At 39.3% G+C, this 25,525-nt stretch overlaps 2 protein-coding genes across 3 annotated transcripts in view; one reads left to right on the top strand and one right to left on the bottom strand.

Annotated features, from left to right (window-relative positions):
- Positions 1-1,179: 1,179 nt before the first annotated feature.
- LOC132149396 (fascin-like) lies at positions 1,180-6,984 on the top strand. The gene is made up of 5 exons (XM_059558596.1): positions 1,180-2,132; positions 4,961-5,117; positions 5,428-5,549; positions 5,687-5,854; positions 5,941-6,984. The coding sequence occupies exons 1-5, from the start codon at positions 1,310-1,312 to the stop codon at positions 6,144-6,146; spliced, it is 1,476 nt and encodes a 491-aa protein (XP_059414579.1). The 5' UTR covers positions 1,180-1,309; the 3' UTR covers positions 6,147-6,984.
- A 5,318-nt stretch (positions 6,985-12,302) lies between these two features.
- LOC132149423 (E3 ubiquitin-protein ligase RNF216-like) overlaps positions 12,303-25,525 on the bottom strand; it is a 29,096-nt gene continuing 15,873 nt past the window's right edge. For both annotated transcript variants that reach the window (XM_059558659.1, XM_059558650.1), the window contains exons 14-17: positions 17,948-18,045; positions 16,176-16,398; positions 13,255-13,330; positions 12,303-13,171 (exon numbers count right to left, since the gene is read on the bottom strand). In XM_059558659.1, coding sequence (XP_059414642.1) covers positions 12,882-13,171; positions 13,255-13,330; positions 16,176-16,398; positions 17,948-18,045 — 687 coding nt within the window. In that variant the 3' untranslated portion in view covers positions 12,303-12,881. The remainder of the gene's footprint in view (positions 13,172-13,254; positions 13,331-16,175; positions 16,399-17,947; positions 18,046-25,525) is intronic.

The raw sequence follows: 25,525 nt of genomic DNA on the forward strand, positions 1-25,525 counted from the left end.
CAAACACTGTGGAATGTTTGTCCTGCATCATTTTCTCATGCCTGTGTGCTGCTGTTGAAACGGTGCCAGTGGTATTTGGATGAAGCTGCTGTTTATTTGACTAGACCTTCCTGAACCCACTGACCAACATGTGCAGCCTGTGAATATATCTTTGTGCAGAATAAACACTGCATTGTGTTTCCTCATCCTCTCTCTGGCCGGCGAAGTGGCATTTGTCCTGAAGTAAAACAACTGCTGAGAGACTCATCATGCAGCACACAAATGATATGTACATTTATGTAACCCAGATACCAAGATCTGTTATGTTATGTTATTTGCCATCTATTTTTATTTCCTTAAAATTTTTCAATTTTAAAATAGGCCTACTTTATTTTACACCATACGTACTGCTCTGTCATCATTCACCTTCATGTCTAGCCAAACTTTTTTTTTTTTCTGTGTGTGAACAAAAGATATGTGACCCTGGAGCACAAAACCAAGAAGCACGGGTATATTTAAAGCAATAGCCAGTGATACACTGTATGGGTCAAAATTAGATATTTTTTCTTTTATGCCAAAAATCATTAGAGCATTAAGTAAAGATCATGTTCCATTAAGATATTTTGTAAATTTCCTACCGTAAATATAACAAAACTGAATTTTTGGTTAGTAATATGCATTGCTAAGGCCTTCATTTTGACAACTTTATAGGCGATTTTTTTTTTTACCCTCAGATTCCAGATATTTAAATAGTTGTATCTCTGCCAAATATTGTCCTATCCTAACAAACCACACATCAATGGAATGCTTAGTTATTCATATAATGTATAAATCTCAATTTCAGAACATTTACCCGTATGACTGGTTTTGTGGTCCAGGTTCATATAGCCTATGTTGACCCTTTTTTTGTCCATAGATTTTAAATACAATCCTGCGTGGATTGGACAGGATTGGCACGACATGAGTGCGAGTAATTTTTTTTTAGAACGTTCATTTTTTTAAGTGCACGACAGAGTTCGACATCTCTTCAACGCGCTAGGATGCTCGCGTCTATTTTACGCAATATATCCAATATATTTTAGTAGTGAGAATATTATCCAATTCTGTGTTTTACCAACTCATTTTGGGCTGTGAGAGAGAGATGAAGGAAGGCGGGACGGCGCGCGTGACATCACTCATCTGTATAAAAGCTACAGCTGTGTCTGTGCGCTCGCGATGTGAGGCTGCAGAGAGAGAGGCGCGCGCACGCTCGCTCCTTCAAACAAAGAGACCCGTCAACATCATCAACGGTGCACCAGCAGAACCCATTCCAGCAAGGCCGAGAAGAATCATGAGTGCAAACGGAACCAGCGACATGCTCCAGATCCAATTCGGACTGATCAACTGTGGGAACAAATACCTCACAGCTGAAACGTTCGGCTTCAAGATCAATGCATCAGCCACCAGCATGAAGAAGAAACAGATCTGGACCTTGGAGCAGAACGGCGACGACTCGAACACCTTCTACCTGAAGAGCCATCTGGGGAGATACATCGCGGCTGACAAAGACGGCAACGTGACGGGTGACAGCGAGACCCCGAGCGAGGACTGTCGGTTCGTGATCACTGCACATGATGATGGGCGCTGGTCGCTGCAGTCTGAGCCTCACAAGCGCTACCTGGGCGGCACCGAGGACAGAATCACCTGCTTCGCTCAGACCATCTCCATCGCAGAGAAATGGAGCGTGCACATTGCCATGCACCCCCAGGTCAACATATTCAGCGTCACAAGAAAAAGATACGCGCACCTGAGCACCGAGCAGAGCGAGATCGCCATTGATCGAGACGTTCCCTGGGGCGTCGATTCCCTCATCACCTTGGTCTTCCAGGACCAGAGATACCACTTACAGACATCTGACAACCGGTTCCTGAAGAACGACGGAAGCCTGTCCCCAAACCCTGACAAGAACACGGGGTACACGCTGGAGTTCAGGTCCGGGAAGGTTGCCTTCAGAGACTGCACTGGGAAGTACCTGGCTCCCTCTGGTCCCAGTGGAACCATGAAGTCCGGCAAGAGCTCGAAGGTTGGCAAAGACGAGCTTTTTGTTCTGGAGCAGAGCCACCCTCAAGTGGTCCTCACCGCTGGCAACGACAGGAATGTGTCCACCAGGCAAGGTAAACGATGCTGCTTTATTTATTGTCAGTTACTTGTGTGCTCGTTTATGCAAGAGTACACCAGTCAGGGTTGGGTTCCTGTAAATCCTCCATAATTATCTACAGCGCATTCTTAATTATAGGTATTCCACTATTTTCCTTTTCTTGTGGTTGTGGGGAAATGGGCAGAGCCCAGGGGTGGATCAGTGCAAATGCGGGAAAAGAGAGAAAAAAATCCATATGCTTCACTTTGAAGATCCTGGTCTACTCGCAAATGTTTCCTGGTGATATCTTAATTTTGCTTTTATTATTATTATTATTATTATGTTTTTTTTCTGTCTGATGACTCTCTATGGGTTACAGTACTCTGGTTATTGTCACAATAGAAATCTGTTAGCTGAGAATGAAATCGATGCTCAAGCCCTTGTCTGCAGCTTTTCTCAATCATTCTTCTGTAAATTCCATAACGGCTGTAGTTTGGAGAGGCCAGTGTGCTGTAATTAAGTTGAGAGTGAAGGCAATCATTACTGTAAACACCCAGAAGAATTGACCTGAGACTGCCAGACTGAAATAATAGATTAAATTATACACTGCTTAACGCTCTATTGGTGAAATATTGTGATTTTCAGTGTCGCCATTACAGCTTTGCTGCCCTATTACTGCTGAAAATGAAATGAGATGATCTGCTTTGTTTTAATAACTGCTAAATTGAATAAAATTTAATTGAAAGATATAAATGGCATCATTACGTGAGGATGTCTGGGATTTGTTTGGCAATCCCAGCTCTGTTTTAGCCAGTATTGCTAGATGAGGCAGTGCCAGTGCCAGTGTGTTGGGCCTGTGCCAAGAGGCACGTGGTCTCTGCAGGTCATGATTTTTCTATATGGCCTTTGTTTCCTAGACTTAACTTCTTTTATGTTTGCGATTCATTTAGCCTTGTGGTAGTGCAAGATTGCATCTATCCTTAAAAAGCAGTTCATGCCATTTGCTTACAGTGATCTGGACTTAATTATGATGCACAGCATCTTACAACATAGAGACCTCACCAATGCTCATTCTTGCCTAGATCAAATATTTGCCTTCAGGGATACAATCCTTAGAGAATATGACTCAATGTTTGTGTCATGTTCCTTTGAGAGAATTTGTGAGGGGGCCGAGATTTCAGACGTGTGCTGAGGGTAGAAGGAGAACAAAGACCGCATGCTCTGGGCCCCAGCTCACCATTCAGCCCAGCTGCTGAGAGTCTTTAGGCAGCCCAGCACGCAGAACAATGGAGCCTCGCTATGCACAAGTTTAGCCATTTCAGCACGCACCTAAAACACTGATGTACACTTGCTTAAATACATCTGCTTTAAAAGATTATGAGTCTCCCTGCTCGCTTGCCTGCTCTTCCTTCCTTTGTGGCAAGGACATCGGATGTATGTCATTGCGTAAATGCTTAGATGGTTTTCCAACAGTATCTTGCATTATATTTTGTATTCATTTGGGGATTATTTGTCTGTGCTGCTACATGATTGCAGCTGCTTCATCCTGTTGGCTGAGTGTTTGGCAGATCACTATAATTATGAAATTGACTTAAAATATCCAAAATGTATATTCCTACAATATTGTGCTTCTAAGGTTAAAGGCTATTCACTGGGGAAATGAAGCCCTGCAGTTTTCGTGTGGATCAACCATTCGCAGTCGAGCGATGGGGGTTGGGGGTGTGTCTGCTGGTGTCTTAACACCTCCCAAACCATTTAAATGTCGGGTGAGGATGCATACCTCCCTAGAATGATTGAGGGGATTTTTTTCCCCTCTTGTCATGCCTGAGACTGATTTAGAGCAAGTCTCCGGGCGTCTTAGTCATTCTCTTTTGCAGATCTTCCATTTGCAGCCATGTGTTTCTCATCTTGGCCATTTATTTTCCTTGCTCATTCAGGCACGCATTTTTTTGGGGAAACTCAATCTGCCTTCCAGAGGCCAGGCCGCAGCAGTGCTAATACGCAATTTTCTATAGCTGTATTACGAGCTTGGTGAAACTGGAACATGAAAGCAATCATGGTGAATCACAGATTAAACATATAGATGACGTGTTTGACCATGCATGTTTGAAAAATAAACCATGGCAATCTAAAAAAGAGTCTTGATTTCTCCGATTAAATGTTCTAGGATTCATTCTCAGAGTAAATATTCATAAAAATTCTAGCTGTACCTTCATCTTGTAGATGTTTGTTTTCATGCAGCTTTAATATTTCTGTTCAAGAACTGGTCTTCTGTTTTCTTCTTCAGAGACCATAAATGCTAAATGTATCTGATGACTGTGTTTGTAAATGCACACAATGGAGTTTAATTAGATTTCCTGCAGTAGAGGACTGGTGGTCTGGTCTTTCACAGAGCTTGAATCTAATCCATGAATGATCCATTAATCTAAACTACTCACTGGATGCATTGACTATTGTTGTCCTGAAGCCTCCCACTAAGCATCCTGAAATATATGACAGTCAGAAATTCTTAAGGGGATTAACTCTGTGTGTGTATGTGTGTGTGTGTGTGTGTGTGTGTGGAGGCCAAAAGCAATTGCCAGAGTAATAGTCGATAGCATTAAACACTTTTTAGTCAAGTAATCTTGTGTGTGTGTGTGTGTGTGTGGAGGCCAAAGCAATTGCCAGAGTAATAGTCGATAGCATTAAACACTCTTTAGTCAAGTAATCTCAAAGATCAGCATTCCTAAATCTGCCGAGCTCTCTGCTCACTCCACATGGCTGATCCAGATCTAAGATGTGTTGTGTGCTCACACTGATGTAAGCCAAGGGATTGGTGGTGGTTATAATGTGGTTTACAGTATGATATGTTTTTGTGTTTGACAGGCATGGACCTCTCGGCCAACCAGGATGAAGAAGGTGACCAGGAGACTTTCCAGATGGAAATCAGTAAGGACACGAAGCAGTGTGCCTTCAGGACCTGCACTGGCAAATACTGGACCCTCACAGCTAATGGTGGCCTTCAGTGCACTGCCTCTACGAAGTGAGTGTGAATCACAGGAACATGCCATCATGAAGACCGCTTAGTATTGTCAGTCTTTTCATACTAACAGTCTTTAGACTAAACAATTTATGCCTGTTGGTGGGCCTATTTTTTATGTCTTGCATTAACTATACAACATTCATATAATTAGATTGTAAAGGGTATCTTGCAATCAGTTAAAATAAATCTATAAGCACTAAAACCTCATGCATTAATTTTCAATTTTTGATAATCTTTTTGCTGATGGGAGTATCATTTTGGAGTATCTTTTATATTTTATAGTTTAATGTATAATCTCTACAACAACCAGGTCTGCTAACTGCTACTTTGACATTGAGTGGCGTGGGAAGAAGATAACCCTGCGTGCCAACAATGGAAAATATGTGGCTGCCAAAAAGAACGGACAGCTGGCTGCCACTATTGACACAGCAGGTGGGGTGTAGCATGGTTTCCTCTGGTTCAACCTCTTGTTTGGAAATTCTCCAGTGATTTAGTAAACGTGTTGAGAAATAGATGTTAAGTGGAGCACTTCAATAGCACAATCTTAATTTAGAAGCTTGTTTTTTCAGGTGAGACCGAGGAGTTCCTGATGAAGCTCATCAATAGGCCCCTCATCGTGCTGAGAGGGGAGCATGGCTTCATTGGCTGCAGGAAGGTGACCGGCACCCTGGACTCCAACCGCTCCTCATATGATGTCTTTGGGTTGGAGTTCAGAGATGGAGCCTATAGCTTGCGAGGTGTGTTTGCACTTTAATGTTTCTAATTTAGACTTTCTCTTTGGAAAGAAGAAAAAAGCCAGGTTTTAACAGGTTTATCCTCTCAGACTCCACAGGGAAATACTGGATGGTGGGCAGTGAGTCGAACGTGCTCAGCAGTAGCGACACCCCGGTGGACTTCTTCCTCGAGTTTTGCGACTACAACAAAGTGGCTATCAAGTCACCTGAGGGGAAGTATCTGAAGGGCGATCACGCAGGTGTTCTGAAGGCCAACGCCGACGATCTGGACACCTCCACTATGTGGGAGTACTAAAAACACTTGCATAACCACTGTGGCTTTTTCTTTCCAGTTTTTCCCTTTCTGTTATGCATTTTGAATATGGTTTTTGAATACGAGTGAGCACACAGGCCCATAGCAGAGAGAAACCCAAGGGGAAGGGTCTTACTTCTAGTCACGTATACTCGATTCTGTCTAAATACTTCAGGGTTTGTGTGCCACAGCATTACCGCTGTGTTGTGCGGTTTTCATTGATGACAAGTGGCCAAAACTGGGACTTCTGGGACTAAACTGGCATCCAAATTTATGTTTTGTGGTTTAGCACATCTAATGTCATCTCTTAATCTGTCATACTAATCGACAAGTCGCTTCAGTCTCTGGAAGATCGACTATGCTTGGCAATCCCAGCACCACACATTGAGCCACAGGATTTTGATGTACCGGATTGTAGCGTGATCCCTCTTCCTAGTCTTTGCACAGTCCTGTATCGCACTCTTAATATTAACACAGAGCAAAATATGTTATTATTGATATTGAGCTATTGATGATGTAATGCTTCCCACTGTATTGCCAGTCATAAGTACCTACCCTCATGACCCGAGGACTAAGGCAATATTTAGAGGTAAATGTATGAATGTTTCGTTTTTTTTTCTTTCCGTACACTTGACAAGAGTTATGAAGGAAGCTCTCAGGCCACTGAAAAGGCAAGGAGCTCAACTGTTTTGTTTTGTTTTGGTGTTTGAAGTACCGCAGTGCTTCGTGTACTGCCAAACGATCTTGTGCCATTAGAATTAATTTTAATGTTTAAAAACAGGAAATCCAAGAGAACTGGATTGGTAACGTACAGTCCCTCATCTCACAATTAGGGTTACGCTTGAAATTGCAAATTGGTGGGGAAAAAAGTATAGATATTAAAGTGGAAATTGTTTTCTGCAACTGGAAAGTGATGTCATCGGTACATTGAGCATGAAGATACTGACGTGAGGTATGTTGTTGCAGGTTCAACATAGTATTTATGCTAAATGAAACCACTTTTCCCCTTTAAACCGGACAATTTCTCAAAGGAATGGCGGATCTGGGTTCACTGGACTCATGCAGTGGTCTAATCTGGAAAAGTAACTTAAATGTTTTTTTGTTGTTGTTTTTGAGTAGGCACAGACATTATCATAAACCTCATTCCTTTATACACATTACACCTCAGACAAAAACCCCAAATTAAGACCGTAAAACTTCACACCAGATTGCTTAGTTCTCACACCAGAAGTTTTAAGCCTGAGGTTAAACTGGTGCTTAATTGGTTTTTAGGTGTGCGTCAAAATAACGGAGTCCCTCTGAGCTGAACTTCTCGTTATTTAAGAATAGAGCTATCATTTCACATGATAATGATCTCCCATTGCTAATGGAATGATAATGACTGTGCCTTATTATTGGGGGGGAAAAGACATTCCACATTATACTTTGTAAAGTCTTTACAAATGACTTTTTATATTGTTTTGATATTATGGTTATGTTTCCTCATGTGCCATGGGTACAAATGAAATCTGGAAATAAATATGGTTTGAATATGAAACTTTGAATATGAAATTGTTTTTAATTCTAGAAAAGAAACATCTAGAAATATTAGTTCTCTTTAAGTGGCAAACCAATGATCAACACACTTTTCTTCTTGTGAAGTGATATGGTAATTGTCATTAAGCTTGAGCAGGCATTGGTGAAGTATGAGCGCAGCTCCCAGAGTTTTGGAAAGCTTACCTCCGCTGCAGCAGAATGAGAGAAAATAGTTTTCTCCTGAGATCGCAACTCCATCTAATTTTTTTAAGCTGTTGGCCGCTCCACCAATGAGGCTTTTGTTCAGTGTTATTGCTGGAGCAGCAGTTTGCAAACTGCTACAGAAGTTCAGCCTAAAATTGTAACTGAACGGACACTACGCTGTACAAAGAAGGAGCTTCCGTATCTAAACCGCAGATAGAAATACAAATTGAAAGCATGTGATCTTTGCTGCAAGCTATAAAAAGATTTAAAAACCACAATATTTCAATAAAACCCGCAGAAAAGCCACTTAATTGAACATGAAAAATAACAGACATTTTTAAATGGAGATACCCAGATCACATACTAATTGCAACAAATGCAAGTTAACACATTGAATAAAACATTTTTTTTAAGTGGAAAAACTGAAATGGTACTGCTGTAGACTGATCCGTCCAGCATACACAGCCATCCCAGAAACAAAGAGTGTGCATCATACTCTCTAAGCTGGGAAATTAGGTTTATTGAACAGGAAGCCCATCAGAAATTTGTGAGTTCAATAAATATGCATGCACCAGATTGACAGGTAGACTAATAGTCTTCATGAATCGTCTTATAACTATTAGTCTTCATGAGTGTTATATTAGATTACAAATACAGCGGAAGATGACGCCATGAGCATTTCAATTCAGGAACTAAGACTGAAAGGGTTAAATGATCCAGCCTGAGGGGCCAGTGTTTCCATGGTAACTCAGAGCATGTCATTTGAAAGGGCTGTATTGTGGGGGGTTGACGGTGGGACTGGAACTGCAGTATTTCAGGTGGCCAGGATTTCTTCATTTAGTCATGATTTTCATGAGACGCAGGTGCAAGCTGAGATCACAGAGGCTGAATTCAGATTCACATGATGGACCGGTGGATGGCATTTGAATAAACACATCAGAGCAGAGCAACAGCTTTGCACCGATGTGGCCAACAATGTTTGCACTGTGACAAATGTCAGGACATTTCTCTCATTATACATGTGGTTTCGAAGTTTTGCATGCATTTGCATTGTGATATGTGTGAAAAGGAACAGGACGTACTCACAAGGTATGCTGCCTGATATATTTTTTTAAATAGTAACTGAAACAGTAGGCCTCTATCCGTGACTTTAGACCCTTGATCTTATCTTACATTTGGCCTTGAAAAATATCTTGCATTTTCAATTTTCATTTATTTTCCCAGAAAATAACTATAAAATATCATTTAAAAAAGTGATTTATTCCTGTGATGGTAAAGCTGAATTATCAGCATCATTACTCCAGTCTTCAGTGTCACATGATCCTACAGAAGTCATTCTAATATGATGATTTGCTGCTCAAGAAACCTTTTCTTATTATTATCAATGTTGAAACTCTTTTCCAGCTTAATATTTTTGTGTAAACCAGTATTCTTGTTTTTTTCCAGCATTCTTTGATAAATAGAAAATAAAGAAAATAACCTCATTTATTTGAAATAAAAATATTTTGTAACATTATAAATATCTTTATTTTCACTTCTAAGCAATTTAATGTTCTTGCTGAATAAAAGTATTAAATTCTTAAATTGACTGGCCCCAAAACCTTTGAATAATAGTGTTTATACTGCAGAGGTTTGTATGCCAAAATGATGTTTCCATTATATAAGGAAAAGACTGACATGCAAATTATAGCCAAATAAATAAATTTTAAGTAAATCCATAAAGTAAATCCAATACATTTACTAGTGATCAGGTTAAACTGTTCAGTTAAATGGAAATGATTGCATTTGCATCCCCACACATATCTCCTTCCTAAGTAAATAACCTAATCTCTGGGAGTTTATAATATCATGGACAGCAGATAAAGTCACATGACTATCACTGACCCCAGGAAATCACTGCAATGTGTGACCACCGCCTAGGAGATCACAACGGGGCATGATGACACTCTCATGACTGCAAGTCCAGCCCTTCACAACATTAACACTTCAGCAAACACAAAAGGAGGAAATCTTAACATGACTTCCCTTCAGGCTGATTATTGGATACATTGACCATCCCTCTGGAAATCATCCGTACATTAACATAACATTGAAGAATTGCAATCTAGCTTCAGGTTGACCTGACACATATCCACAAACCACAATGTAACTGTTATAATTCAGTGTTCCAAAAAGAGGTTTTCGGCATGATGCCACAGAAGCAGATTTCTGGTCCCCCAAACTACCTTTCAGTTATTAAAATGATCAAAATTAAAAAAAAAAAAGTTTTGAGGAACCCAAAAAGTGTTTGTCGCTGGAATCAATTAGAAAACTTTTTGAAACCTTTATTTTTAAGAGTGTTCCAAAATTGGGGTTTTCACAGGAATGCCATAGAATAACCATTATGAGTTCTTTAAAAAAACCTTTCAGTGAAAAGTTCTGAAAAGAACCATTTTTTCTTAATGTGAAGAACATCTTGAAAGGTTCCATGGTTGTTTAACGTTCTTAAAAAAAGAAGCCAAAAAGAAGCTTTATTTTTCAGAATGAGATACTTGAGGAAACATGATGCAGAAGATTCAGGGGCACAGATCCAGTTTCAGGAAGCTCTTAATTTGTGGGTGCGTTTAGCACAAGCTGCCAGGGTCGACCCTTCACACCTGCAGGCCTACAGGCCTAAAGACCGTCCATCTGCTGACCCATTAGGAGGTTACCATGTCAAACTTAGACCCTTCATTCGCCTGCACAGCGTCAGGTGTGGTACACCGGTGCTCAGATACACCACCAACAACACATGGGAGTAAAAAATGACCAGATTATCCTGATCTTTTCAGGATTGTGTTATTTTGCTGGTTTGATTGGTCTCCACACCACCATCCCTTTGATTTCACCAAAGAAAGGGCTTCTGTAAGAGCCTCGTACTCTGTGAGGATGAGTAATGTGCTTTAAGAGGCGTGAGGGGTCTGAATAAAGCCCGGGGCAGAGGGGACACAGGAGAGCTGAAGGTGAGGATCCTGTGGGCTCCATTAGTGAGCAAGAGCTGTGGCTCTTTGTTGAAGCTCTGGGCAAGAGAACGGGACTCTCTGTGGGAGTCTCACTGCACCAGTCACGCCAATGAACGAGTCACGCAATACAACACAATAAACAAGCCACTTTACAGGCATTACGGGCCGCCGTGCGGAATAACAACAGCTTAATGCTTGATAATGTATTGATCTTTGGCACTGATGGCCTGCATTACATAAATCAGAAGCAAGAGTTCCTGAATCATTCTGTCAGATGTTGTTGTTGTGTGTCAGATTAGCAGGTCCACATGGATTACGAGCCAAAAGAACTCACGAGAAAACGCTCTGCAGAAGTGGAACGGCTGTCATTCACACATTTTGCAGTAAACATTTGCATGTTCATTTATTACAAATTTTGATTCATTTGATAATGCTTTTAGCTACCAGTATGACTGTAACACTCTCTGCATAAGGGTGTGAACACATTTGCCTTTGTAAGCCAAAATTCTGCCGGTGCATTAGGAATCTGAAGGGTTTGGTCATTTTTAGTGATGGACGTGCTCCCCACACACTTGGTTAACTTCGGACAGAAATTGACCAACTAAAAACTAGTAAGTTCGGAAAAGACCAGAGTAAGCGGCGCTTCATGCATCACTGACAACTGACCATCTTTGCCCATGATATTTTGCTGTAGTTTTGTTCATGTGACTACACGTTTGCTTAAATCAATTCAGCTGAATTCTGCAGGTTTCCCTTATCAGTGCAGAAAATATATTAAGAAGCATGTATGAATATGAAAGCAAGAGATAGTAATTATAAATTCATAAAAATAGCTCAACAGATCTACATTTACAAACATCCATGAGAGAGACTGTCAAGCTCACAGTGAGGATGTACCAGAACAAAGAAATGTCTAGTATCTAATTAAATTTGTATGTTCTCCACCACTCCATTTACATCTGCTTACAGTTCCTCCTCCATTTCCCTTTGTGATGCAAACCTGATAAGCTCTCAAATGTTACATCCCAGCTAGGGCTGGGCACCAAATTGAATATTCACAATTTACGCTGACATGAAATTGTGAATATTGCAGTGTTTTTAAAGTTCATGACTCACAAGTATTAGGGGGTTAAAACTAATAACGATGTCTGAGGTCTGGAGTCAGTCAAAACAGTAAATATTGTGAAACTGCTTTCTATTGTAATATTTTAAATGCAGTTCATTCCTGTTATGCCAAAGCTGAATTATCAGCATCATTCCTCCAGTCTTCAGGGTCACACAATCTTCAGAAATCATTCTAATATGCTGATTTGCTGCTCAAGAATCATTTCTTATCATTATCAAGATTGCAAAACAGTTGCTTAATACCTTGGTAAAAATTGTGATACACTTTTTCCAGGATTTCTGGAAGAATATAATGTTCAAAAGACCAGCATTGATTTGAAATAAAAATCTTTTGTCTTTACTGTGACTTTTTAATCAATTTAATGCATCCTTGCTGAATAAAAGCATTAATTTCTTAATACTGTTAATGTCTTTCAGATTCCAAAGTTTTGAACAGTGTAAACATCAGTAGCAAAAACTGGTCCTACATTTTGATTTACCGATCTGAAATGGCATCAATATCCATCTAAACTAATAATCTAGGCATTTGCACGAGGAGAAAGATGTTGAGCAAGAAAAACCCTGGATGAAAAAAACATTAGTGGTTTGTTGACCTTCTTCTGATGACCTCACGGGGAACATCATTGGAAATCCCAGCCAAACCAACACATATTTGAACTGATTTCACGAACAATGTTTAAAGTTCCGTCAAGTCTTTGTTTTATTGAACTGAAAACTAACAGGTGTTCATATGATTTACTCGTATGCCGTTCAAAAAAAATCCAACAGGCATCCTGAAAACTCACCAGAAAATCAGTTTAGGTCCTGTTACAAAATACGTAGAAAAAAAACAGCGAGGGCTAACAGTTAAGACACAGAAGCCTGGATTATTTTTTTTAGTAGTTCGACTGTGGTGCTTTGTACCATGGTGCCCTCAAAGAGGTCTGAAGAAGCGATGCGGTGGTCCATAGTGCATAGGCATATTGAAGTCAAAGTTCAGGTTACGTGGGTTGTAGTTTACTGGGGGGAGGTTGGGCAAGGGGGGCACGTAGGGGGCTGGAATGGGCTGAAGGAAAACACGCTGTGGGCCGGGCAGCATGACCTGGGGGATGAGCAGTGGGGCACGCACGGCCTGAGGAGCAGCGTTAGGGGCCTGCGGTGTCACCCGTGGGCGCTTCGCTGGGATGGGCTCAGGGGGAGGTCCCACTCTCTTCCCTGTGCTTTCTGAGGGAGACATTACAAAATATCATTAGAAACCACTGGGGTTTAGCTGGTAGACTCAAGATGTCCAGCTGAGGAACACTGACCTGACTGACTGATCTTCTTATTTAGCTCCGCTTCCCCTTCTTTCTGAATCTCCTGAATGATTCGCTCATCGTCTTGCTGTGGATTGAAAAAAGACACAGAAAGTGAAAGGGGGGAGAAGTAGAGAAAACAAAAAAGCCTTTCAAAAATGGCACGGCAATTAGGCTCTCCGGTTACTGTTCAATCATGTGAAAAGACCAGCAAACCCCACCAGAAACAATCTGATGCCCATGTCCACGTCAGACCACAGCCTGGACCAAAATGGGACATCAGATGAACTTGGGAGGAGTCCACTTCATCAGTCAAACACAAAACAGCTCAAGTTCATCAGTCTGCCTGGTGCACGGTGCCAGGTGATTAGGCACGGCTGTGAATGGAGGAGTAATTGCAGCCCCCAGGCTGCCAGCGGGACGCCACCCTGACTGCGCTCTTCACACAGAAACACCATTCAAATGCCTTAATCGGATAATTAGTGGAACTCCTGGATCAACCGGAAAGGGATTTCTCACTCATGCTCACTGTGTAGGGATACTTTTCCCCAAAATGACAGTTCCATCACCATGTACTCATCCTCAAGTTGGGCCAAACCCAAAATGTATTTTTGCCACAAAACAACAAAAGGAAGAGAGCGAGCAGAATGTCCAGTCTTTCTGATGGTGAAAATCAGGGACAAACACTAGCTCTTAAGTTACACACCGGTCGTGATACATATGAAGTCCGAACAAAAGAAATTCAATTTTTTTTCTTTTTTTATGGTGTGGAGTAGAGCTGTGCAATTTTTAACAAGTATGAAAACAAGATAATTGAGATTGATATTGGGCCACATTCCATTCCACAATGATGCTTTTGTGTTATAAATCCAGTGTAGCCCTTTCCTTCACAATGGGCTGCTTTCACCCAAATATATTATTTATAGAATAATGGAATACAAATAAATATACAGTACAGACCAAAAGTTTGGAAACATTACTATTTTTAATGCTTTTGAAAGAAGTTTCTTCTGCTCATCAAGCCTGCATTTATTTGATCAAAAATACAGAAAAAAAAAATTAATATTGTGATATATTATTACAATTTAAAATAATTGTTTTTAAATTTATTACACATTAAATTATCATTTATTTCTGTGATGCAAAGCTGAATTTTTAGGATCATTATCACATGATCCTTTTGAAATTATTCTAATATGATGATTCATTATCAAAGTTGGAAACAGTTCTGCTGCTTAATATTTTTTCAGAACATGTGATACTTTTTTAGGATACTTTGATGAATAAAAAGTAAAAAAAAAAAAAAAAGAAGCTATGTTTTTAAAATATAAATATTTTGTAATAACAATATACACTACTGGTCAGTAATTTGGGGTCAGTAATTTTTTTTCTTTATTTTAAATAAAATCAATACTTTTATTCAGCAAGGATGTGTTAAATTGATAAAAAGTGATAGTAAAGAATATATATTATTAGAATTTTTTTTTATTTTGAATAAATGCAGTTCTTTTTAACCTTTTATTCATCAAATATATTAGACAGCAGAACTGTTTCCAACACTCATAATAAATCAGAATATTAGAATGATTTCTAAATGATCATGTGATAGACTGGATGTTACATGTGACACTGAAGGCTGGAGTAATGATGCTGAAAATTCAGCTTTGCATCACAGGAATAAATTATTATTTTTAAAGTATATTCAAATAGAAAACTATTATTTTAAGTTGTAATAATATTTCACAATATTACTGTTTTTTCTGTATTTTTGATCAAATAAATGCAGGCTTGATAAGCAGAAGAAACTTCTTTCAAAAACATTAAAAATAGTAATGTTTCCAAACTTTTGGTCTGTACTGTATATATATTGTTTAGTTTTTCAGTCAAATTATATTTCAAATCCACTATTAAAAGGTTTAAGTATATAAATGATTGATGTTTCCATATCAATAAATAATCTTGATTACGATTTGTCATAAACAAGCAGCATCAATGCGTAATGCATAAATTACCAACATGAATTAGAGTTTACAGCTAGGGTGTAAAAACAGAGGAATATTCTTCTAGATAACTTTTAAAATTAATAAAAAGAATAAGCTAAGAGAGTATGAGTAGATGATTTTCACCATTAAAATCTAATACAATATTTGTGTATTTTACCCATCTACTAAGAAGGTATTTATAACAACCTTTTATGATTAATAAATGGAACAATAACCAGCATGATGTAAATAATGAATGAGCACTTTGTGCTTAAGTCATGGCCTGCTGAGTGCTATGTCTTTAGCGCTCAGTTTGCTATTATATAATATGCGGCTAATGCATGACAGTTGAGTGCGGTAGCTGCAGTATTCCTGCAGTGGAGAGCTCTCAGCACTCCTAAACAATCAACACGCATGAGAAGCAGCATGCTCCACTCTTGTGTTATACTCATGAAGAGTCCTGTATACAAAACCAACACAACTCCATATATCACCTGGTGTTCATCCTAAGACTGAATCACTCTTATTACAAATAATCTATCAGTGCAACACAGGCTAGAGATGATAATGTATTACAATTTATTCTCTTGAAAAATAATGCTACTCAAATGTAAATGCTTTTGTCTGTTAATTATAAAACAAAGTAAACAATTTTAAAAAGTAATAAAAAATGTTATTTAAAATAAAAGCAAGAATGCAAATCATGTAATTTAATCAATTAACCATTCCAGACACATTCCAAAATGAGGGTCAAAAAGTAGCAGCAAGTACATCATGTAAAAGGAGTGTTTAACTGAGCACAAATAAGCTCAGGCTAGTGGACAAAAGGTTGGAACATGTTTTACACCAAACCTGGAGAACTAGAAAATAAAGGTGTCTGCTGCTTTTCAAGCTTTGAGCATGAAAGCAGCCTCTCTCAAAACAAAAGAAGTGTAGTGTGTCATGGTTTACCGTGGGGTCCGTCCACAGCGAGCACTTCTTGCACTGTCGGCAGGGGGCGCCGGGTGAGCGAGCGTGCTGGCAGAAGTGGTTGTAGCCGTTAATAGGCTCACGGCAGAGGTAGCACATGAAGGCGCCACAGCGGCACGACATCCGGTTGCAGCCCTCCGACTTTACCAGACCTGCGGCACACTTGTGGCACTTCCTGACACGGGCAGCGGTCATCTTTTCCTCACTGGCCATGAAACAAATGACACTTGAGTTCAGTTTACATGCAAGCACTGTGATCTGCCTGTCGAGACAGTATTTTAAATATAACAACGTTATAGAGACAGAGCGACGCGCATCATAATCTGAAAACAATCCAGTGCTCTCCATTAAAGGGGGGGTACAATGTTGTTTCATGTATTCAGAGTTGTTCACAGTGTTAAAGAGATGGATTCTCATGCTAAACATGGCCAAAGTTTTAAATAATAATTTAGAAGAATGACTGAGAATTTCTGTTTCGAAAATCTTACTTCCGGGTTGGTACAAGTTTCGACTGTTTTTGCGATCGTGGATCGAAAAGGCGTAGATGAGAATGGAACTCCTTATATGAGCATTTCTCCCTGAAAAGCGCGCCTGTGCACACGTCGACCACAGAAGAGCGAGACCGCGCACATCAACGCTCTTCAAAATCAAAAAAAGGTGTACAGCAAACAAGCTGTAGACTCAAAGAATTTGGGTTTAAGGACACAAAAGAAAGAGAACAACATGTCATGTTACTGTGAGAACTACACCCACTAGAGGGAAACGTAAGCGGCGACAGGAAACATTCTTTGTTTTTAACATGGCAAAAGATTATTTCACCACCCAATTTGAATCTGAGAGGAGGAGATATATTAAGAAACTCAATTTTATTGCTCTATGTAAGTGCCCCTTTTCCTAACCTTCCTTTTGTTTGAGAAATGATCCAACTGAACGGCCTAACGTGAAATACACCGACATCTCGCGGCTTGGGGGGGGGGGGGGGGGGGGGGGGTCAACAGCTTATAAAAACATAGTTTTGGGGTTTTTAGCTCGATTGCTGTACACCTTGTCACACAGCAGTTTTTAGACATTGTTCTGTTTTTTGTTATAAGCATTGGATTGTTTTCAGATTATGATGTGTGTCGCTCTGTCTCTATAATGTTGTTTTTAATGTACTGTCAGCATTCAGAAAATATTTGTCATTTATACCATTAACGACTTAATTCTTAAACTAATTTTGTATGTAACATATAGAGACATATTATCTTGCTGTATCACATAAATGTGAAAACACAATCTGCCTTTGTGACACCATACTTAACTCAATCGCCCAGTCAGGGTCACTTTCCTGTCTCTATAAATGTAGGTAACAGAAAGGTTCGGGGTAAACAGGATGCACAGTCTTTGATTCATGTGTATGATAGGAAGGAAGCCCGGTGACCACATCCTGTCCAGTCCAGAGACTGAGCAGTAGTGATAGGCTGCTTTCACACTGCATCAGTTTACACAGACACCCACACTCCAGTTCACTTCCTCATGAATGCCCGCTGCACACAGGGGCAGCTCTGGATGATGGGTATTTGCAAACATAACACTCAAGGGAATCCATCAAATACAGCAAGTGTTTACCCTGCCATGAGAAAGGCCTGGGGAAACAGCTGACTCAGCATTAGGGATGCTAATGATCTCCCAGGTGGTTCGCTACACTATCGAGTACCCTCAATAGTGCACGGATGAATTATTAACAAGCTAAGAGTTTTCAGTCAGGCACTTACAAGGCCACCCGCAGCCGGATCTCATCCCTCTCCAGCACCTGCTCACAGGTCTTTCCTGCATGCTCCTTCCACACCACATGGCACTTCCTGCAACTCTCCTGAGGAAGGGGACACAAATAAGCATCTGTGTTATTGATCACAATTGAAAAGCACAGGGGAAAGAGAACACCTGCACTACACTTCATACATCCAGTAGAAAAAAAGGGTCACATTTCTGTTGCTCAGTCACCCGTTTATACAAATCCAATTCCAAATAAGTAGGACACTGTACAAATTGTGAGTAAAAAAAAAGGAACGGAATAATCTCAAACTTATATTTTATTCACAATAGAATATAGATAACACATCAAATGGTGAAAGTGAGACAGTTTGAAATGTCATGCCAAATATTGGCTCATTTTGGATTTCATGAGAGATACACATTCCAAAAAAATTGGGACAGGTAGCAATAAGAGGCTGGAAAAGTTAAATGTACATATAAGGAACAGCTGGAGGACCGATTTGCAACTTATTAGATCAGTTGGCAACATGATTGGTAGTGTTAATTTCGTCACCTATTTTTAATTTAGTCTTAGTCTTGTGCCAAATGTCCTTGTTAGTTTTAGTCATTTCACATATCTTTTTTTGTTAGGCCAGTTTTAGTCGACTAAATGTCTCGTCATTTAGTCTAGTTTTAGTCAAAAGAAAACTCAAGGTATCTTAGTCAAGTTTTAGTCAACTAAAAGTCTTTTAATTTTAGTCTAGTTTTAGTCAAAAATGTCTTTTTTTAAATAACACATTATTACTGAGATTATTACTGATAAACATTTCAGTAAAAAAAGTGTTTCACATATCTCAAACATTGGTTAAATGTCATAATTACCTGACAAAATACACTTTTTGAATGATTTTTGTTGAATGCAAATGTTAAACGTGTCTGGTTTTCAATTTCTGACTTAGGAGACACTTTCACAAATGATTAACCTGATCAAATTTTTTTACTTTATTGATACTGCTTTTAATCTTAATGCAAAGACTGCAATAAGCTGTCATGTACAATAGAAGAGCCTGCGCAGCAACAGGAAATATAATTTAACACAAAAGCTTGCCTAGACGGTGGAATTCATTTTATTTTATTATTTTTTTTGAGCGGCGTGTGGACAAATTCTTTCTACTCACACACTATTTTATTTCTTGATAACAGACCGCTGCAAACTATAACGCACAACGAGCCTCTTCCTTCGACCTAGCATGTCGTTGTCGCTTGTCACTCCTGTTCGCTTCGGGTGTTGTGTGTTCAGCAGTTTCGGAGTTCAGGAGTATGAGACCTGTAACTTGAGCAACAGCGCGAAGCCGCGAACTCATTCTGAATATTTTAAATCCGTAACAGCTGATGAAAAACCAGAGACGATAGTAGACGAAAATGAAAAGAGATTTTATCTTATTTTTTATTTTATCTCATCTTTTTTCGGCAACAATAACGCATGTTAATTTAGTCTAAATCAGCATTTTTGGACAGTGGTGCAGTCTTGTCATCGTCTCGTCTTAGTCATGAAAAAAAAGGTTGTTGACAAACATATTTCGTCTCGTGTCGTCTGACGAAATTAACAATAACTTGCATGTAAGCCTCTCAGAGTGGCAGTGGAGCAATATCAGAAAGGAGTTTCTCCGAGAAAAATTGCAGAGTTTGAAGTTATCATCATCTACAGTACATAATATCATCTCTGTGCATAAGGGTCAAGGCCGAAAAGACGGCACTGCATCACACACAGGAATGCTACTGTAATGTAAAATCACAACATGGGCTCAGGAATACTTCCAGAAAACATTGTCGGTGAACACAATCCACCGTGCCATTCGCCGATGCTGGCTAAAACTCTAAAGGTCAAAAAAGAAGCCATATCTAAACATGATCCCGAAGCGCAGGCGTTTTCTCTGGGCCAAGGCTCATTTAAAATGGACTGTGGCAAAGTGAAAACTGTTCTGTGGTCAGACCAATCAAAATGTGTTCTTTTTGGAAAACTGTGGCACCATGTCATCCAGACTAAAGAGGACAAGGACAACCCAAGTTGTTATCAGCGCTCAGTTCAGAAGTCTGCATCTCTGATGGTATGGGGTTGCATGAGTGCGTGCGGCATGGGCAGCTTACACATCTGGAAAGGCACCATCAATGCTGAAAGGTATATCCAAGTTCAAGAACAACATATGCTCCCATCCAGACGTCGTCTCTTTCAGGGAAGACCTTGCATTTTCAACATGAGAATGCCAGACCACATACTGCATCAATTACAACATCATGGCTGTGTAGAAGAAGGATCCGGGTACTGAAATGGCCAGCCTGCAGTCCAAATCTTTCACCCATAGAAAACATTTGGCGCAACATAAAGAGGAAGATGACAAAGAAGACCTAAGACAGTTGAGCAACTAGAAGCCTGTATTAGACAAGAATGGGACAACATTCCTATTCCTAAACTTGAGCAACTTGTCTCCTCAGTCCCCAGACGTTTGCAGACTGTTATAAAAAGAAGAGGGGATGCCACACAGTGGTAAACATGGCCTTGTCCCAACTTTTTTGAGATGTGTTGATGCCATGAAATTCTAAATCAACTTATTTTTTCCTTAAAATTATACATTTTCTCAGTTCAAACTTTGATATGTCATCTGTTGTATTCTGAATAAAATATTGAAATTTGAAAATTAAACATCATTGCATTCTGTTTTTATTCACAATTTGTACAGTGTCCCAACTTTTTTGGAATCGGGTATGTACATACGGATGGAGTCTGTGTTCCCAGCATTGTTTCAGAGGTGCATATTGCTTCCTTCCCCATGCATAACGCTCTATGACCCTTCTGGAATTAATCCCAATGTAGATATTGGCAACCAACCAGTATTATTGTACAAAACATAACCGCACATACAACAACCAGAAAATATAAATATGAAACCCAGCACTGCTGGCATATCAGCTGGTGTACTAATATACTTAAGTGAATGTGTGTCTTTCTCTGTGTCGTATGATGCTATATTTTATGTGTTAGAGTGTTCTAGGTGGTTTGCAGCAATGCTATGTGGTTATCAAGGTGTTTTTAGTGTTGCTATTCTTAGTTCTTGAATGCACTTGCAGTTTGCATGGACCGTTATTAGCTTGGCACAAAAGACAGCGCTGCATGAGCTCAGAACAAATGTGTTGATGCTTGCTGATTGGTCTCGATCACAAGGCTACTAAACATTGCTGCAAAATCCAGTAAAAAGCATTAGAGTTTGGCACAGAGGTCTCAGACACACCACAAATGTCGCCCTGATTTTAACTAGTTTAAAGCCAGATGACGTTTTCTACACTGACACTGAAATAACTAAATGCCATGGTGGCATTTTAAATAGCACAGAAATCATATTTATATATATATATATATATGTATGTTTGTGTGTGTTGCAATATTAGAAATTGCTAAATTAAGGTGGGTCAGTAGGGTCATAAAAAACAGGTAGGAAAAAGACATGGGCTTACTGCAAAACATTTTTTTTTAAATAACTGAATTGAATAATACAGTACTACAGTGATTTGAAAAAAGAATTATTTACAAACCTACATATCTAAAATAAATTTCAACTGTATAAACTTATGTATAAAATTATACATGAAACTATATAGCTGTTTTTACATTTTTAGATAGGAGTACCTCGCAAAAGGATGATCATATTTGGGGCATCTAGTACTTAAACAAGGCCACTTCCAATTCGATATTTGGTCCCTTGATATGAGGCACTTCCCTCTTTTAATTCAATTCTATGTGATTTTTTGGCCATTTTATGTCCATGAAGTGAAAATAGTTAGTCTGTTTCCTTTACAAACAGCAGGATTTTAATAATTAATCATAAGCCTAGAATAAACAAGTGTTACATTCATATAAGCCTAATAAGTTAGAGGTTTAATAAGTACAATAGGTTAGAAGTTTATTCACATACCTAAATGCAATGCTATGCAAGAATGACAAATAGCAAATAGAGACGTCGTGGCCTAGTGGTTAGAGAGTTTGATTCCTAACCCTAGGGTTGTGGGTTCGACTGAAGTGTCCTTGAGCAAGGCACCGAACCCCCAACTGCTCCGCGGGCGCCGAAGCATAAACGGCTGCCCACTGCTCCGGGTGTGTGTTCATAGTGTGTGTGTGTGCACGGTTTGTGTGTGTGTGCACTTTGGATGGGTTAAATGCAGAGTACGAATTCTAAATATGGGTCACCATACTTGGCTGTATGTCACATCACAAACAAACAATATTTATAAAGAAATGACCAGGGCCCAAAATATCACTTGTCGACAGCAAAAGGCTACAGAACTGTTCATTAGGATTACAAATAACAATAAACTAATCTAAACTGTCTGACATGGCTGTTTGCTTTTATAAAATATCATATAAAAAGCAGTTAGCGCAGACTGAGGGTAAACAGCCCTCCACTCTGGAAGTGATTCCTCATCTGTCTGGTTGCCTAGAAACAACATTTTCATCTGTTCCATTTTAGCCATGCCTGCCCACAATGCTTTGCCTTTCAGCTGACTGGAAAGGACATCCGAGTGCAACATGCAGCTAAAGCTCTACATTCAGCACATGAAGACCATGTAAACGCCTACGCATTTCACAGTCGCACAGCTGGCTAGTAAATTAGGATGTGTTTGACACGTCTACATTTGCTAGAGTCTGTTAAAGACTGCTGCCAAGTAGAATATTTCCAAAATAGCCAAAGCTGCATGCATTTTTCAAATAAATATTAGCCATTTCTTCCAGCGATGGAGAAGCGGCACATGTCTCTCTCTAATCCCGTAACCCATTGTTGCCTGCTATCAGTCCCCATGGTAAATACCATTAGCATAAATAATTAAAGATGAAGCTGAATATTAATGACAGTGACAGATGATAAATGACAGCTTAGTGTGATGCAGAAGCCCTTAGAACAATTGCTCCTGCCCCTTGGTGTCAGGAAACGTACCTACATGATGAACTACACTAGCTAAGTGACTTCCACAGAAATAAACTTATGAAATACAGCCTCAGGTTGCATGTTTTAAAAAACATAAGTCATCGTTCATCAGTATTGTTGTGTAAAAAGCTGTACCAGAAACTGTAGTGGAAACGCAATGAATGATGCGCAAAGATCTGGCCAGACAATAGCCATGAGGCGTGAAGCGTGGAGACATGAGGAGGTGTGACCTACAGTCCCACAGTGATGTGCTGCCCCCTAGTGGAGCACAACAGCAGGACATGGGAAGGCCAACACCTTTCAAATGAAGAGAGTCTTTGAAAAATATTTCATTTTACAGAGATCATTCTCATATTTGAAACAGATCATGGTCAGACTAGACAACAACAATACCAAGATCCAAAAGTTTATTTAATAATCAATTAATTAAAATCACATTTAATAATCATTTAATTTACTTACTAAAAACACATTTCAAGCTAAAATACCTAGTAGTGTACCAGAAAACGAAATTATTTTATCTGAAAAAAGTTTAATCAAATAGTTAAATCTTGTTTATTTAATAACTAACACACACACACACACACACACACACACAAAAACAAGTGCCATATAAACATTTGATTTGAACATAAGGTGGGTTATTTCAACTTTTTAATGATAAGCATGTTTCCGACTTCAATTCATTCTTAAAATATTAACGTTTATTCGGATGGATGTAATAAAAAGTAATTTCATGACAGATTTATTAAAATATAATGAATATGCATTATAGTGCCTATTTTTAAAATGAGTTATTTCTTCTAGTTAATTTCGTGTCTAATATAACTAATGTGTGTGTGCGTGTATATATATATATATATATATATACACACACACACACACAAACGCACACATGTGTTATATATATTACATCACATTAAATATTTTATTATAAACATATTTTAGGTATATTTTATACATCATAAAGTAGGAATTTTCAGATTATGAATTACTAACTGTTTAAGTGATTATTTCATTATTTTAAAAAAATGTAAAGAGATTCTGAAAATGTGAAAAATTTGAGAGGCTAAATGACCTTTTCTTGAGTTTAGATCACTGAATGGCATGTTTTTATGTGCACAGACAAAAGGAGTTAACAGGAAAGTGACTGCGGCTCTCAGTTTAGGCGACTCTCACCATCAGGAGTGTGAACACACACTGGTGCCTCTGTTTATATACAGCACTAAAAATACAGCGGTGACATCACACTGACATCATCACTTCCTGGTACAAAGTATACCTTGCAAGGCCAGGCTGACGCTTCCTGTTCAGCAGGGCGCACACTCTGGAAACGGGGCGGAGTCAGTCTCAGATTCACAGGTCGCCCCTGTTTTGCAACAGTTCTTATCAGTGTTGGCAAACACTGCAGATTCCTTCAAAGTAAGTGTATGATATTTGGAGCTTATGAACAACCAAAGAAATTTACAACCCGGTTAACATGACTCTTTCATGATCTCCAACTACTACAGAACTGAAAAAAAGTGTTCTTGCCGAGAAAGACATGGCTACAGTGCCATGAATCACAGTGCTAAGAAAAGTGACTTTGCAGATGTCATATATCACTAAAATACTGTTTCACATGAGCCACAGGAACCTTCCAACCACACAGGATGTGTGTAGCGTTCGTCTGTACCTGCATAAGCGTCTGTTTTGTGTAATAAAGACAGAAAATTGGTTGACATCTAGCATAGTGATCGAAGTACCACAATAAACTGGAAAAACAGCTTATGTGACAAGAGGAAAACGGCTTTAACGGCAAGTCTTTATCTCAACAAAACATGCCCAAGGTGACAACTGTGGTCACGCCACATATTCTTCTAACATAAATCTGACTCACCAAAACTAACAAGCCCTTCTTTCCTGTTAATCACTATGTGCAGACTTCTCATTTAAGCTGAAACCTTATAACCCGAAACCACAGCTAAAGGTAGTCACGCTAGTTTTATCTTGACTGAACATATTTTGGTGTAAATTTAGTCCATTCTGTTGGACTCCGCTTTCATATCCTCCTCCGATGGAAAAGCCACCAGCATTCATTGTTTTAATGTTTCGCAGCGGTTGAGAACTTATACAATCAGTTATGCATATGATTGTAATGTCAAATCAGAGCCATCTAAAATAGTCAATAGGCCTGTTCTAACGAGCGAGTAAGAGATGAAAGAAAACTAAAATGCTTCCATTATAATCAATAAGACGTAAACAATGATTTATTCTCCAGTCTAGACCGTTTCATTGATTAGACGAGAGCATCCAAGAACAAACCCCTTGCTTGCTCTCATCTGTGAAACAAAAAATATATATATTTTAGTAACTGTGACGAGTGGGGCGGGGCCGAGGGACATGGGAGCGAGGCCGGTGGAGTGATTGGAGATGAGCTACACCTGTTCGACCCGCCGGTCTCGAGGCCCACGGAGGAGATGGAAGGATATAAAACTGGAGCGACATCAGTGAAGGACGAGAGAGGACCAGGCCTGGGCTTTTAGTTGTGTTTTGGTTTTTATTTGCGCGCACCAGTCGTCCGTGAGGGGCTGGTGCGCTGTTTTGTGTTTATTTTGCTTTATTAAAATGTTGTTTCATTGT

The sequence above is a fragment of the Carassius carassius genome, chromosome 1 (genome assembly GCF_963082965.1).
Source record: "Carassius carassius chromosome 1, fCarCar2.1, whole genome shotgun sequence".
In the NCBI taxonomy this organism is placed as follows: domain Eukaryota; kingdom Metazoa; phylum Chordata; class Actinopteri; order Cypriniformes; family Cyprinidae; genus Carassius; species Carassius carassius.